This window comes from Ceratotherium simum, chromosome 18, assembly GCF_057802395.1.
Source record: "Ceratotherium simum simum isolate JZ-2026a chromosome 18, ASM5780239v1, whole genome shotgun sequence".
Classification (NCBI taxonomy): domain Eukaryota; kingdom Metazoa; phylum Chordata; class Mammalia; order Perissodactyla; family Rhinocerotidae; genus Ceratotherium; species Ceratotherium simum.
In genome coordinates, this window is record NC_141917.1 from 20,392,286 (window position 1) to 20,409,443 (window position 17,158).

Sequence of the window (17,158 nt, forward strand, 5' to 3'; positions counted from 1 at the left end):
GGAAAAAGGAGGGAAAATATCTTAGTAGGTATATACATGAAGAAATATCTGTATTTATTTACCCTCTTTAGAACAAACATTTAAAGGATATGGGATTTGTTATTGCTATGGGCTGCATGTGTCCCCTCAAAATTCATATGTTGAAACCTAAATCCTCAATGCGATGGTATTTGGAGTGGGGTCTTTGGCAGGTAATTAGGTCGTCAAGGTGGGGCCGGCATGAATGGGATTATAAAAAGAGACACAAGAGAGATGATTGCTCTCTCTGGTCTGCACCATGTGAGGATACAACAGAGGACAGCCATCTGCAAACTAGGACGTGTGCCCTCAGCAAACACAGGATCTGCCAGCACTTTGATCTTGAGCTTCTCAGCCTCCAGAACTGTGAGAAATAAATTTCTGTGGTAAGCTACCAGTTTATGGTATTCTATTAGAGCAGCCCAAACTGACCAGGACAATTATATTATTATGTGAACGAGTGTTAAATTATGTTTTCTTTTTCATTAACATAGAACAGTAAGACTACTTGCTTTCAAGCTCGTGTGAGAGGGCAAATAAGGGACTTTTCTAATGCTACAAAAAAGAATGTTTAAATCCATTGATAAATATTCTTGACCTTCAAGGTGATTAAAATATAAATAGGCCACCGCCGAGAGAAAAAACATTTATTCTTCAAGTTTTTTAGAAGAGATGACATTTTATTTTTCCTGAATTCATGTATTCAGGCACACACAAGAATTTGTGATGTAAAAATTTTAAACCTCAGATGGTTTATTATCAACCAAGGGATCCTACCCAGTAAAAAAGGTTCTAATAATGAGGATAATGAAACTTACTAAGATTGGCTCCAAAGTCCAAGTTCATTTCGCTGCTTCTTGAAATGTCAGATACAATGTTTTTTTATTAGGGTCATGGGAATATTTACAATAGTTTTATTCCCACAACTAGAAAGTAAATTTAATCTGAGTCTTAATTCAAAAGCAGTTAAAAAGAGATTTGCTCTAGGTTATAAAATCAAGTAAAATCATTGTTTTGAAGACAAGAGAATGAGGTAAATGGCTATTTTAACATTATTTCAGTGAAAAGGTAAGACAGTGTGGCCTCCACTCAGCCATACTGAGAAAAAAAGTGAAATAAACTTTAGGTTTACTGAAAAACTATATATAAAGTGACTAACAGTAAGGTGCCATGCCTTGGCTCAGCCACTCAGAAATTGTGTGACCTTGGAAAATATTTTGAATATTTCTAACTTTCAGTTTCATTATTTAAAAAAGGAAGGTCTTAAACTGGTCTGGTGACATAGTGGTTAAGTTTATGTGCTCCACTTTGATGGCCCGGGGTTTGCACGTTCGGATCCCAGGCATGGACCTACACACCACTCATCAAGCCATGCTGTGGTGGTGTCCCACATACAAAAAATAGAGGAGGATTGGCACAGATGTTACCTCAGGGACAATCTTCCTCAAGCAAAAAGAGAAAGATTTGCAACAGATAATAGCTCAGGGCCAATCTTCCTCACCAAAAAAAAAGAAAGAAAAAAAAAGGAAGGTCTCTATCTGATCAGATAAAATATTTTTAATATAAACAACATTCCATAGTTAATTTATGTCTATGTTAAACATTGGGGTTAGTTTGGGGGGAGGTATTTTAATAGCAAAATTTCTTATTAGGAAACACACGAAAGTAAGCAACCTAGGAACTAGTCACATTTCCTTTAAATTTTCTCACCCAGCAGAATAATGATGCAGAGGAGAATGGCGATCAAGGCCCCTGTGCTGAGGCCAGCCGGGAGGAGCAGGGCCTCAGCGCTGCAGGACTGCATGTTGCCTTGGCCGTCGCAAGCGCACACTCGGATGGTCAGGGTCCCTGTGCTGCTCTGAATGGGGTAATCGTTGTCTGATATCACCACAGGCAAGAGATAGGTACTGATTTCATGTCTACTGAATCCATTTTTTCTGGTTAAAATTCTGGCTGTATTATCTAAAACAAAATTTAAAATATCATAAATGGCTTGAAACAGTAAATTTGTCTCATCCTGATCACCATGGTTTGATATATATATAAATAAAAAGATGTTTATGTAAAATATAAAATTGATATCAATTTTCCTATAAAATGTATACAATGCAGCTAAAATATAGATAAGATAAATTAGTTTGAGGAATCTAATACTCAAATTGCTTATTTATTAGATTTTTAACTAATTCTTAGATAACGTTTTCAAAGTGGTTAATTTTCGTAAGTGAATTTTTTATCAAGACTACATAGCTGATAGTATATTGTTTTTCAGAGTTTTCAGAAAACATAAATATTTTGCATACCAGGAAAAAAATCATAGCAAATGTTTTTCTTATTTACAAATTTGTAAATTTACGTGCACACATGAAACACCCACATTAATCCAATATTCATGTAGAAAAATATGATTGGGTAAATTTTAAGAGTAGTTGCACTCTCTATATCAATATTGCAGTCAAAAACCTTCAAGAGTCCCAATATATGAACAGCAGTGAGCAAGTTACTTAATATTTCTGAACTTTGATTTCCACCCATTAAAATGAATACAATGTAACTCATTTATAACATTGAATATAATGGAACTCATTTGTATAACTCTAAGTACTGGTGGATGACAATGTGGAGTGCCTGATAGACCCATGGAAAGTAGTAGGGATTAATAAAGGCTAGTATCCTACCACGTGCTACTGATAATTCCTTTATCTAATAACTCACCCAGTATCCTTAAATGAGGGTTGTAGGGTTAATAAAAAAGATTTCTCTCAGCCCTGTATAACCAATATTAAAAAATAAAATCAATATATACTTGGATGATAATTTCCTATGTTTGTCCAACGCACTTAGTCTGGTTTTGTCCAACGCACTTAGTCTGGTTTAGCGAGTCCTATAGGGCTGTTTAAAATGTCACTATAGAGCCAGCCCTGATGGCCTAGTGGTTCTAGTTCAGTGTGCTCTGCTTCAGCGGCCTGGGTTCAGTTCCCGGGCTTGGAACCACACCACTTGTCTGTCAGTGGTCATGCTGTCCTGGCGGCTCACATAAAAATGAAAAAAAAAAGGAGGAAGATTGGCAACAGATGTTAGCTCAGGGTGAATCTTCTCCAGCCAAACAAATGATAAAAAGCCACTGTAGGGAAGGGAGCGAGTTAACCAAGTGCTAAATCAAACAAACAGGATAGCACACACACACAAAAAAGAATAGGAAAAAGAAGTGACAGTTTCTTACAGGTATAGTTGTTGAACATAAAACAATAATTTACTAAATTATTCGTGAGAAGTTAAATTCTACTATATCAGTTAACTACATAAACTAGGAAAGTAGATTAGCAAAATAGATGCACATGAGCAAATTTTAAAAATAAAATGTAGTCCTGATAATTTTGCAATTTTGACCTATGTTCCAAGAAGTATTATGACACAATTCTTCCATTCTCAAACCTACACTGAGATAAACATTTATATGCATGTGGGTAGTTTTTGAATTTTCTTGCCTTACTGTTTTCTGACTTCTCAAAAGTTTCTAAATCTTAATGTTGCCTAGCTTTGATATATTGAAGAAACAAATGAAGTTTCACCCTAAACTAACCATTCTATTCAAGTTATTTTATTAAACATTCAGAAAGTCATCACACAATAATGCTTTTGACCTACAAGTTAGTGAAAAGTGAGGGAATCTTAAAAAGTTCCAAGTGTGGTAACACAGAAGCCAGAAATTAATCTTTTAAAAAATGATGCCATAGAATTAAAGATTTTCAAGATGAACAGGTAAATAAACGCACGGGTATTTTCTCAAGAAGAGCAACATTAAGGTGATGTCTATGTCATGGGAATTCCTTTCAAAATCCTCCCAATAACAGAAAATAGTGAATTTATGCAGGATTAGATCAAATACTCCATCAGACTTTAGTGGTATTCTAGTTAGTAACATGTTCAGGTTCATATTCATACGGCTTGAACCCTTGCTTTGAGTAACTTATATAAAACCAGGAACTCTTCCTAACATAGGAAAATGGCACTACTTGTCACAAATTAATTAAAATTAGGGACCCGCCCGGTGGCATAGCAGTTAAGCGTGCACACTCTGCTGTGCAGGCCCAGGGTTCGCTGGTTTGGATCCTGGGCACGGACCTATGCACTGCTCATCAAGCCATGCTGAGGGGCATCCCACATACAGCAACTAGAAGGCTGTACAACCATGACATACAACTATCTGCTGGGGCTTTGAGGGGAAAAAAGGAAAAAAGGAGGAAGATTGGCAACAGATATTAGCTCAGGGCCAATCTTCCTCAAAATAAAAATAAAAAATAAAGTGTCTGTATGTAAAAAAAAAAGAATTAATTAAGATTAGCCTTGAGTTTTTTCTCCAGGACCTGAAATGCTGTGATAAGACCACGCTATTTCAAGTGTCTATTACTTTTTAAAATTGAGAGATAGCTTGTTGAGATCCAGGGCTCAGCTTAAAAGGAATATAAAACAAATGAAAAAGACAACTAGAAAGAAGTATAATATTGTCAATTCAGTTAGTACTGAATTGTACAACATATAGACTGATGTCCAGTCTATATGTTTAGGTTGCCAGATTCAGCAAATTAAAACAATGGGTGTTGTTTATCTGAAATTCAGATTTAGCTGGGAATTTTGTATTGTATTTGCCAACTCTATGTTAATTTCCCAGTCACAGTTATTTTAAGCGTCCAGAGGGATAGAAAACATAGACATTTCAGAAACACAGATTTAGGAAACTGATGTTACCAACAGATGCCCTCTCTTCCACTGATTTGTGCAAAGTTTCTACTACATCAAATATCTCAAATAATAGTTGGCTCACTGTAAAACTGTCTATTATCTTAAACCACTTTCTGATATTCTGCAAGCCACTTAGAGGTGATATGGCAGCCTGGCTCTGCCGGCATACATGCACTGTTATGAAGTTAATGTAAATATGCCAATCTAGTTATTAGATTTATTTTAAGAATACCTATATCTTCAGTTGCTCTAAAACAAGTATGATTTTTTTTTTTTTTTTTTTTTTTGTGAGGAGATCAGCCCTGTGCTAACATCCGCCAATCCTCCTCTTTTTTTGCTGAGGAAGACGGCCCTGGGCTAACATCTGTGCCCATCTTCCTCCACTTTATATGGGACGCCGCCACAGCATGGCTTGCCAAGCAGTGCATCGGTGCGCGCCCGGGATCCGAACCAGCGAACCCCGGGCCGCCGCAGCGGAGCGCGCGCACTTAACCGCTTGCGCCACCGGGCCGGCCCCAACAAGTATGATTTTTTAACAAAACCTAGCTGATATAATTAGTTTAACATAAATGTACTAACGAGAGAAATACTCTAATTACATACTTTTGTTTCGACTAGAATAATTACCATACGTATTTTCCAAAGACTAAAGCTGTTCAATTTTTTAAAAATAGTAACCATTTTCATTTCATTTTCCTCTAAAATATGTTTCTGCCTTTTTTGAGAATGCAAGAAATATAATTTCAGCATTTTTTATCACAGTGAGATTATAAAATTCATATAGTACACAGAACAATAGTATGTCTTGCCCTTGCAATTATGCTTTTGCACTTAACCCCCTCACAGGCTAATATGGCTACATACTTCTCACCCATCTTCTATGCCTTTTCGGCTTTGGTGAATCTGCTGCTGCTAAATCTCATTGAAGTTTGCACAAGAGTCAAGTCATTCATTTCTCTACCCCATGTGTCTCACCCTTTTTGTTACAGGAACTGATTCTTTCCAGCCTTTTCGTGTTTTCAAGATTCAGTCTTTTCATTAGTACCCATACAGAGACTTCTTTCATATATTTTATTATTTTAAAATTCAAGAGAGTAAACACTGTCAATCAATATCTTATTAAATATCTGATGAAAACAAAATTTTGTAACACAGATCAATAAATCAATACATAATTTATATGATAATTGTTACTTTGGAGGAAATTTCTTGTTAATGTCACCTTAAATCATAATGAACACTGTCTAAAATTTACCTTCATTATCCTGTACTGTGAAGTTTGGATTGACAGCAGCCAAACTGAAGAAAAATTTCTGTCCACCTAAAGGGTCATCTTTGTCTACTGCACTTATAGTCTGTATTAGCTGCAGAAAAGAGAAAAATATATATTTATCAAACTTTCAAGGGTATAATCTGCTTTATAATATGTAATTTATTAACATCCAATTTTGTCTAAAATTTTTTAAAGGCAATCCATTTTCTTCCTTGTGCATGTATCTTTGAGTTATTCCATCTTTCCTATTATTCCTTTGATTTTAACAGTGTCTCTCTCTCTCTCTCTCTCTCCCTTTCTCCCTCTCTATTTCTGTCTCTGTCTCTGTCTTACTTTCTCCTAGATAGTATCCATTCCTTCAAAATAGGAAATAGTAATGTTATATTCTTTGCAGTTTTATTAATTTAGATATAGCATTTGAAGTGAGTAGGTTATTTCATACATATTTAAACATTGATCTGATGCAGGAAAAATTTAGAAAATTACTGTGATGGCCTTCCTCCTCATCAAAAGTAAAGTGAAAACTGTTCAAAGAATGTAGAGATTTTATAGACAATATTATACATAATTTTTAAAGGAAAATCTTAAACATGATTGTCTACTTTAACAGTAACAGTTCACTTTACTTGCACTGTCAATAAAATTATATATTTTTAAATTCAACATATGCATACTACAGGGAATGGTTATTTTATACAGGTCTACTCTTTAATTTTAGGGTAGGAGATAATATAAGAAGAGCTATCTGGTAACGAAGTAGGAAACTTAACACCATATACTCTAGTCAGATCACTGCTTTGAATATATTATATGATTGATTAATATTATACATATACATGTGTCACAGACAGCTATGTACTTTTTCCTGTATATATCCATCTTGTCCTTAACTTATATGTATAATAACAATTTATATATATTTTTTGCATTTAATTTTGTAAGAAGACCTCAGAAGTTGTTAAATATTTGTATTGATGCCTATATAAATGGTCAAATTTATGCTTAACTAAAAGGAATATACTTTTACTTCATTAACCCAATTAAACATTGTATGGATATTTGATGTAAATAAGTTACTGATGTTTGTTGATTTAAAAATGGTTTCAAGTTTAGGACATTAAGTAAATTAATTAGAAAAAATTAAGAAATTATTTTAACTATTCTTTATTAAATTATTTTTCTTTTAATGTGTCTTCTAAAAATAAAAATGTGGTAAATTTGAGGTACTCCTTATTGAATTAAAACCCTAACCATTTATTTCAAAATGATACAAGAAATATAATGGGACCAAAGAAAGATAAATGCTTATTGTCTAGAAATAAGCAGCAAAAAATTATTTAAAACTTGGAATAATTTAAAAAATATATTTTAGAATATAACATAACTACTTTATAAAATTTTAGTGGTAATTTAAGATTAAATAGAAGCAAGAATATATGGCTAATGGCTTATTCATTCAATAAAAAAACCAAGAGATGGTACATGTATGAAGGATATAAAGAGAAAAATGTTAAAATAATGTTAGCTAATACACTTTAAGAGGTATCAATTCAGTTACAAAAACATTTCTTGACTGACTCTTGTCAAGCAGTGTAAAGGATTTTATGTTTAAACAGTGATTAATAAGTTGAAGAGGAAAAAATGGCATAAATGAAATAACATATCAAGAAAGATAGTAGATGGGGCCGGCCCTGTGGCGCAAGCGGTTAAATGCACGTGCTCTGCTGTGGCGGCCCGCAATTCTCTGGTTCGGATCCCAGGCGCGCACCAATGCACCGCCATGCTGTGGCAGTGTCCCATATAAAGTGGAGGAAGATGGGCACGGATGTTAGCCCAGGGCCAGTCTTCCTCAGCAAAAACAGAGGAGGATTGGCAGATGTTAGCACAGGGCTGATCTCCTCACAAAAAAAAAAAAAAAAAAAAAGATAGTAGACTAATGGAAATTCTTATGTTTAGATATATCATTAAGAGTAATATTTTAACACTCACATATAGACACATAAAATGATAAAAAGTAAATTAGAGATAAGGGTCTTTTAAAATAAAAATAACAATGTCTCAAAATAAATATATATTTGCAACTGTGATTACAAATTACAATTCCAGTTCATTTTTATGGATCAAAATAATACATTTCAGAGGACAAAATGGCCACATCTTTACGTAGATCTATAAGAAATTATAAAGATTTACATAAAAATTCTCAAAATGCATTATTTCAATAAAAGATGACAGCATTGTTGATTTCAAAATCAGTGGTTCATTGATGTATTTTCACTAAATATTATAAAAGGAATAAGTCAAACTCATATTAAAAATACAAACAAAATAGAATTACATGTTGCAAATCCATATCACACTAAAGCACATTTTTATGACCTGAAGACTTCTTCTCTATTGCAGATGGAGGCACTTACTTCCTTTACAAGATACATTTTTTTCCTTTGAGACACAACTTGGCTTCTGGTGTCCAACTTCTTCATGTCCAGCATGTACTTTTCAATCTAGTCCTCCTTTCCATTTCCAGTCATACATTCAAAAATCACGGTATTTTGTTTTGGTATATGTACCATAAAGAGTTGCAATAGAAATCAGAAGTTGGCAACAAGAAGTTAAAACTGTTTCCCCTGTCTTTATCTATAAGCACTCACTGTTTTATTTCTGCTGGAGACAAATTCATTTTGACCCATTTCCAATAAAAGAGGTTGCCACAATGAGGAAAAAAAAATACTGGCAATGTCCGTATTCATTGTGAGTATAAGAAGAATAGACACAGATCAAGTCATTTATATTTTACCTCCTTAGCAGTTACATAATTGGTTTGTATTTTCACTGGCCTGTCGAAAATGATCTTCAATCAACTAAAGGAGTGTCTCAGTGATCATATTATAATGGAGTGTGGAATGATGAATAGATGTTAAGATATTTAAAGTTAGAGAATTGGTCACTAAGTTTTAATGTAGCTTTTTCAGAGGAAAGACCAGTAGTTTCCATTGAGGAAAAAATTCCCTTTGTTCTGGTAAAAAGCACCCTTTTCAGTTGTTGGGGAAGTAACTAAACACTGTTATGGAAAATACGTAATGAGATATTTTGGGTTTGATAAGGGCCTGGAGCTTAGATACACTCCTCCCTGGGGAGATTCCCTGAGAAATCTCTTGTGAGGTTGAAATGATATTTCCGTGCCAAAGAGATTAAAAATTATTGAAATATATTTTATTGACTGAAGGAGTGAGGTATGTATGAGGAAAAATGGAAGAACAGAGAAACAGCCAGTCCCCTCTCCTCCCCTTTCCCCAGGTCCCCCGACTGAAAAAGATGGGAAGTCAAGTAGTCAAGTTCAGGCACAAGAGGGGACTATTAATCCTCTATCAGTTGTAAATTGCATCCTTTCCAAGGGAGAAAGTCTTCTACCCTTAGACCAAGGAATAGGCAAGAAAGGAGAAGGCGGTGGCAATTAGCTTTATTTCTGTCTCCTTATTTTGTCACCACACCAAATGAGTGGAATTATTTTCCATGTTGTTGTTCTAAGTGCTACTCTTAAAAAGCACTTAATTCAAAGGAGTACTGGGTGGACTGAAATACTCTATAAATAATTAAATCACACTCGGAAGTCCTAACAAGCTCCTACTTCCCTGGGAGGAAGGGAGACAGAGTTAACAAGTGAATTTCAAGGAAGCCTCAATAAAGAAGGACTTGACCAGATAACCACTTTGGTTTTGCCTGCTAGGATGTCATAACCTAGAATTCCATCAAGTATATAACAGTTTGGTTTAAGCAACCATTTTTCAGCCCATGAGACCATAACAACATCTAAATGGTCTTACTAAAATTAACTGCTATGGGAGACTGTTGCACATGTAGGCTACAATTAGACAAAAATTACTAAACATGCTCTTCGTATCAAGTTTGTCAAAGTAAGCTAACAACTTTCTTATTAAAATAATCTTTCATTTGATTATTTTCCTTTAATATGCCAACTGGTTTTAAAAATCCAAAAAATATAGTTACTGAGCCAGATATAGTTAAAAAAAGAAAAAAGGCATAAGGAAAATAAACACAATCCCGTACTTTGTATATTTTGCATACATTTGGAAATCAGTATTTATAATGACTCAAATGCTCTGAAAAAATATCTCCTGAAAATCAAATAGAATAACCATAGAAGGAGCAATGTATGCGGCAGTTGCAAAGTGGGTAATTTATCTCTTAGAGAAAAGGCTTTGACTTAAATCATGCTGAGCCTGCCACGCAGAGGACTATTTGGAACTGTATTTTTAGGGCACACACTGTTTCATTAAGAAGTAGGTCGGAAGTAGCTAAGTCATTTAAATATTCCAAATTAAACATTTCCATAACATATTCAAATAAAAAAAATGAATCCAATTGCAGCAATTTTACCATTTCAAACAATAGAGAGACTATTGAATTCCTGTTAGAATCTTCAGAAGGAAGATTTTGAGTTATTCCACAATGCAATTTGCATAAAAATGTAACAATGACATTGATGTTTATAAAGAGCATCAAATGATGTCAAAACAGAATACAGTTTCACGATGGCTCCTCTTTCTTTAATAAAACACATTTGATTCCCAATTATTATTTATAACATGCAGCTTCCTTCTGTGAAGATAGCACTCAAACCAATTAAGAGCATTTCTTTCAGCTATATACGCTAGAGCTTTTCAAACAACAAAATGAGTCCACTGAGGAAAAGACTTAAAGAGTTATAAACAAAGCTGATGCAGAAAGAATGTTTTAAAGGATGAAAACTAAGTCATTAAGCACTTTATGTGTTTCTATAATGATGAAATGCAATGTGTAATCCACGGAGCAAATTCTGCAGCCTTGCTTCAGAATGGTATTTGCATACGTTGGAATATTGATGGAATTTTCACTGATCCCATATATTTGTCTCTTTTTCCCAACTTCATTTCCTATCTCTCTAGCAGTTATCAATATCTATCTAACGGCACAGCAGCAGGTTTTTTCCTTTGTTTCTTTGTTTATTTGCTTTTGTTTTTGAAAGTTTGAAAAGTTAATTTCTTCTTACACCTGGACTTTTGTGGCAACAATGAAATCTTATCTTTATATTAGAACTTTACAAAGGAAATATGAGAGCTGTTATACCGTTATTTAAAACATCTTCAACCCTAAAAAACATTAGCCTCTTTTTTTTTAAATTATATTATTGGGACTATATATGAGTGTTTTTATCTCTGTTTCTTCATTCCTCTCAAGATTGTGAAAATAAAATATTTAACATGCCATTAAAGTCTTCCTACGATTTTAAATCCTACCGGTGCTCACCTGTCCTGGTCTGGCATTTTCACATACAAAAGTGTCATAGAACACAGCAAATTGTGGGGCATTGTCATTAACATCCAAAATTCTCACAAAAACAGCCACACGAGTCATCTCTTTGGGATTGTCTAGAACGGGGAAAGGAAAACTTTGTTGAGAAAGACACATTTGTACACCAGATTTAATTTATATAAGTATCTTGTGGATATTAAGTGCTAACATACAAACAAGCACTGCATTCATTCTACAAACATAATGAGCAAATGCAATAAAGAGAATTACTACAGTGCCTAATTAAGTAGTCATGAATTCAGTTATTGGGCTCATGAGCACTACTATTATTTTGGAGAATCTTTTTAAAAGCACAACCCAGTGTAATTGAGTTCATATTATATTTGTGTCCTTACTGTCCAAGTATAAAAAATGACAACCAATATTTATTAAACTCTTGTTATACATTATTTATTACTTAATCTTTACCAATTTTTTGGATGAAGAAATAGTCTTAAACAAATTAGTAACTTGCCCAAGGTCATTAACTCCTGAGTGGTAGTTGTTATATTACAACCAACTCCTCTGACTATTTTTATCATTAAAATATATTCCAACAGCTACTCTCAACTCTCCTTTTGGAATTTTAATATATGGCTACCAAATTTACAAATTGGATGGAAACTCACAATGAAATATGAGTTCAAATATTTCATTAAAGTAACTGTTATTGCTACCATTTCAACAATCCAGTCCCATTTTGCATAAAAAAATTAGTGCAATAGTAACAAATAATATATTAATCATGATTATTTTACTACAAATGCTAAAATCAAGAGCATCAAAGTTTTCACATAAAATATGCATTTAAAAATTGTTTTGATTTATAAATGGAATTTAAAAATGTAAATGTCTATTTAGCTTAGCCTTGGGTAACAACTTCATATTAGTCATAATTGCATTATTTCTACTATGGCTTTCTCTAAGGCACTTGTGCTGATATCTGAGAGTGTTGTGACATCTTAAATTCAGGTTATATTCATCAGCCTTCATGATATCAAAACCTCACTCTTTGTATATAGTTCAACTTCTGTGTGAACTTTGACAAAGTCAAGCTGAATATAAAGGAGAAAGGAGATAATTATCTAAAAACAAAGCAGAACAGAAAAATAGCAGATGAGCTGAGGGAGAGCAGCAATCTTGTTAAATGGCCTCTACCAACATGAGTGATGAGTAATATCATTTACCCTTGTAAAATTTATCTGACTTTCTAATTTTATCTAAATCATTTTCAGATACGTACAAATAGGGAGAGTATCACTACTCAAAAGAATTTATTTCTCCTCCTTTCTCTCCATGTAATTATAATGTTACTAAAATAATGAAATCAGCACTTTTTAAAAATAATGTGTAAGAACTGATTACTCAGCAGGGACATTAGCAAGGCTGACATAGTATGAAGGAAGGCAGACAGAATTCTAAACTCATTTGAAGTGTATTTACCTTTCCTTCCTCTTTTCAAGGGAAAATTTAAAACACATCCCCTCTTCAGTCTTACTTCAGTCTTCTTAACCTATGTGTATTCAGTTCTCAGATTCTGATTTCATATTTGCTAATGTATTGTTGCATATTGTTCATTTCTTAGTGTGTCAGTGGTTAAGAGTTTAGACCCTGGAGTCAAACAGAGCTGCTTTGATTCCCAGGTCCACCACGCATTCATCGTGAGACTTCGGCCAATTTATTCCACCTCTCTAATGCCTCAGTTTACTCCATATGAATCAAAATAGAACTTCCAACCTTAAAGAGTTATTTGAAGAATTAGGAGAGTTAATGCATGAAAAGTTCTTATCAAAGCATCCATTTGTTGGTAAACACTCAATCAGTGTTGACTGCTATTATTAAGTTCATCTTTATTATCACTGTCACATCTTCTTCATTTCCTTACATTACTTAAGAGCTTATGCTATCTTTCTCCACAAAAAGCATCCACACAATAAAAATATGTTAACTAGTTTTCCTACAATTCATGTGGGTCTGAAAAGGAGTACCTTTGGGGAGAAGTGGAGAGAGGAGAAAAATGCTATTTCACTATTTTCCTACCTCCTCTAATTCTAGACCATTTGCTAATACCCAGAGGTGTTCACCTATAAATGAACCCTCAACTACCTAAAGTAACTTGTTGCTATGGAGAAGAGTGGGAAGCTATGATTCTTCCATATTTTCTGGAATGTGCTCTTTAACGTACTTGTATAGTTAGTGGACGTAAAATATTTTCTTTCAATATAAAGTCTTGACATAAACATAACTCTTTTGTTGGTAGCAATTTGCTTTCTAACTATACCACAGAAGCTGAGAGACAGAAAGGTTTTATATCTAAAAACTTGCACCACCAGTCCCACCCCTAACACAATATGGAGATTCTCCAGCCTCTCTATGAATAACTCAGGGCTCTTCAAATCAAAAGCTAAATCCACAGGGATAAATGTGCTTTGTAAAGCATCAGGCCTGGAGTCACTTATTCAAAAAATAGTGCTTATATTAATCTTTTTACTGGCAGATCCTGCAGCTTATGTATAAATAAAAATATAAAGCATTCCAAGGAAGCATCATACCGAATAGTAGCTGGCATATATTTACCACCTGAGTCTCTTTCAAAGTCATCCAGGCAAACTCTACTGTAGCAAGAATGTATCAGCAATAAAGGAGCTTAAAGTGTATGTCCCAAGGTGAAACCATTCCTATGTATTCACAGGCTTTTCTATACCTCCAAGAAGAGGAAAGCTTAAATCATTATCTAGAAATCTCAGGCTTTACAAAGGTGTACCTTTTCTACCTGCTTAGCACAAGAAATTCCACTAATACGGAACTAGGTATAGATAATGGAGTCCTTCAGTCATAAACTTTGCTTTACAGTCCTCAGAATGTATTGCAATGATTATAATTCAATTTTCAGATGCGGTTATAGGAATTCACTGGTTTTTACTACAATATTTTCTACAATCCCTGATTGTGACTTTAATTTTAGATTTTTTATTCTCCATATGGCGTTTAAAAATATTTTTCAAAGAATAAAAGAGAAGTTATTCCACAGTATAATGCACTGAATAATTACCTGGAGTAGTATTTGCCATATGATGCGATATACTGCCATGAAATGTAGAATTAAACTGTTCAAGGCAGGGCCTGGAAACACATTGGTAAGAAGTACATTCATACATCATTCTGCCCTGCACAGGGCTTGGTGTATGACACACTTACCATGAACCCAGTGTCTAAAGTCTAGTCAAAACAATTCCCTATATGCTGTTTCCCTCTCCATCTCTTTCCATTTAATACTCAGAACAGCATAATGGGCCCCTGACTATTTGTGGTTTGGCAGGTAGGCATTTCCAGCAGTTACTCTATAGACTGATTTTATTTAAGGGCAAAAAATAGGTTTAGTTCTTAAAAAGAAGAACTTAATTGGCTTAGCTTTTTACAGAATCGTAATTACTTCAACTAGCTTTAGAAGTTAACTTTCTCGAAGTATCTGAAATGGAAAATGCCATTTCTAGCTCATTAGGCTTGAATAAGGATCTTGAATCTAGCAGAGAGCACAAACTAGTGTGATTCTGGAATGACCAGATTGGATCCTGTCAGACACATCTAACTATGGTGATATGGAGACCGACATAGAAATAAAAACTTCCCTTGAAAGAAAATCTCAAAAAATCTTCAGTCAGCCTTAAAAGGCACAGTCATTTATATCTCACTGCAAAAAAAAAAAAAAAAAAGGATCATTTAGATGGCGGTGTTAATCTGTATTTCAGAGCCAGATTTAAAGAGAAAGCTAAATCGACTATTTTATCTTGAAGCTTTGAATTCATTCCTAATGTTCTGTCTAACCCAGTTCCAGCCTTCTGAGACTCTTGATGATTCAGCCCCAATGCTCTGCCTTCCAAATCCTGGAACAGTTACTTCAAATAACTTGACCTTGACATGTGTTTGTGGATTCAGCTTAGTATTTCAGATCTGGAATTTATAGGCTTAGTTTTTCACCATGATTCATTCCCTAATTAATGTTTCTTTTTAAAACAGTTAAAGGGTTGCTCTACTCCTTGTACATCATAGGACAGGTATCAGAAACCATGAACAGGTTTGCACGTGTGGACAGGGCTGGCTTCATGGGCACGCGCAATTGTACAGGGCCTCACACTTAGAAGGGCGCCATGCTTGTTTTAATGCTCTGCTGTTGCTGTGGTAAATTTCTTAATCTTTTTTTACCAAGAGGCTTGATATCTTCATTTTATAATGGCTTCCACAAATTATGTAGTCAGTCCTGTGTATGGGCAAGAACTTTTATAATTAGAGAGAGATATGGTTTTGAATCCTGGCTCTGCCTGTTACTAGTTGGATGAAATTTTGTAAATTAGGTATAGAACTAAGCGCTGGATCTAGAAACAGAACGGCTTGTTTCAAATCCCAGTTTTAACTACATGTGGCATTGTGACCTTGGGCAAGTTGCTCAAGCCTCTGGAGTCTCACTGCTGTCTCGGTTAAATAAGGTCAATAAAAATATTAGTAGGAGAGAATTAATTTAAAATTCTTATAATAATGCCTGGCACAGAGTGCTTAATGTTAGCTATTATTACCAATACTTTGGCTTCTTCTTCTGTAAAAGGAAGTAATAATATCTACCTAATTGTTTTTGTTAAATGATATACATTCAGCACTTAGCATAGATTTTAATTCAGTGTCCATGCAACCAATTTAATAATTTCTTTTTCCCCAAAAGAGAATATCTTTAGTTCCCAGTTCTAGATCATTTTTATTAGTTAATATTAAACGTAGATTTATGAATACCTGTAGCTCACCCTCAGTATATATAGAACTATTGAAAAACATTATGGTGTTGAGAAGCCTTTTAAAAACTTGGATTAAAATTACAATTCATGTGTGCAATTAAAAAGGAATTGTCTGTAATATAAAATTATACCTAAGAATATATGTTAAATATTATATACATAAAATTCATCTTACTGATTTCAGCAGCTATAACAGAAAGATTATGCCATTGAGCTAGTTCACGGTCAAGTGGCTTTGATGTATAAAGGGATCCGTTTCCAGAATGTATGTTAAAGATCCTGTCAAGGTCAGTATGGCGATCCAAGGAAAATCTGAACATAGAGGGCAAAGAAAAATACATGGCAGTATTATTGATGGTTTTCAGGAGAAAATGATGAAATGCAAAGACACACATATATTAATACATAATAATTTCAGGAAAGTACATACTACTGATCTATAATGCAGACTTGTTTCACCAATTTATCATAGACACACCCACAGACACACACACACGCATACACACACATAAACTCCCCTCCCTCACTTCTTCCCAAGACGTGAGTTGGCACTTTGTTCTGCATTCAAATGTTGGTCTTCTGAACGTTTGTATTATTAAATCATTATCTATTGCCATATTCAACTGACCTTGATGTATTTTTTCCACAAAATAGTTGGCATGACAGGTGGTTACATTACCAGCTGACTTGACCTAGTGAGTGAGAATTCTGCTGAGGAATTATTACAAGGATCCAATGCAAGAGATCATTCCGAGAAGCAAAGTCTTTTCCTTACTGAGAAAACTGGAGACAACCTTAGTTTCCTCAGAGTAGTAGGTCATCAATTTATCATGGTGTTTAGTAGCTTCATGGTATAATACATATGTGCCTTCAGTTTCTTAACCACATGTATCATTATAAAATGTATACATTTTAATTAGAGATGTTTTAAAAATAGAAAAGTTTGGGATAGGAGTTTTCATACATTTGTTTCAAACAAAGTCTTAGT

At 34.2% G+C, this 17,158-nt stretch overlaps 1 protein-coding gene across 2 annotated transcripts in view; it reads right to left on the reverse strand.

The window, feature by feature from the left end:
* The window catches only part of CDH10 (cadherin 10), a 177,586-nt gene that overhangs the window by 2,209 nt on the left and 158,219 nt on the right, over positions 1-17,158 (reverse strand). For both annotated transcript variants that reach the window (XM_014781554.2, XM_087443162.1), the window contains 4 exons: positions 16,346-16,482; positions 11,342-11,463; positions 6,017-6,125; positions 1,729-1,980 (listed from right to left, as the gene is read on the reverse strand). In XM_014781554.2, coding sequence (XP_014637040.1) covers positions 1,729-1,980; positions 6,017-6,125; positions 11,342-11,463; positions 16,346-16,482 — 620 coding nt within the window. The remainder of the gene's footprint in view (positions 1-1,728; positions 1,981-6,016; positions 6,126-11,341; positions 11,464-16,345; positions 16,483-17,158) is intronic.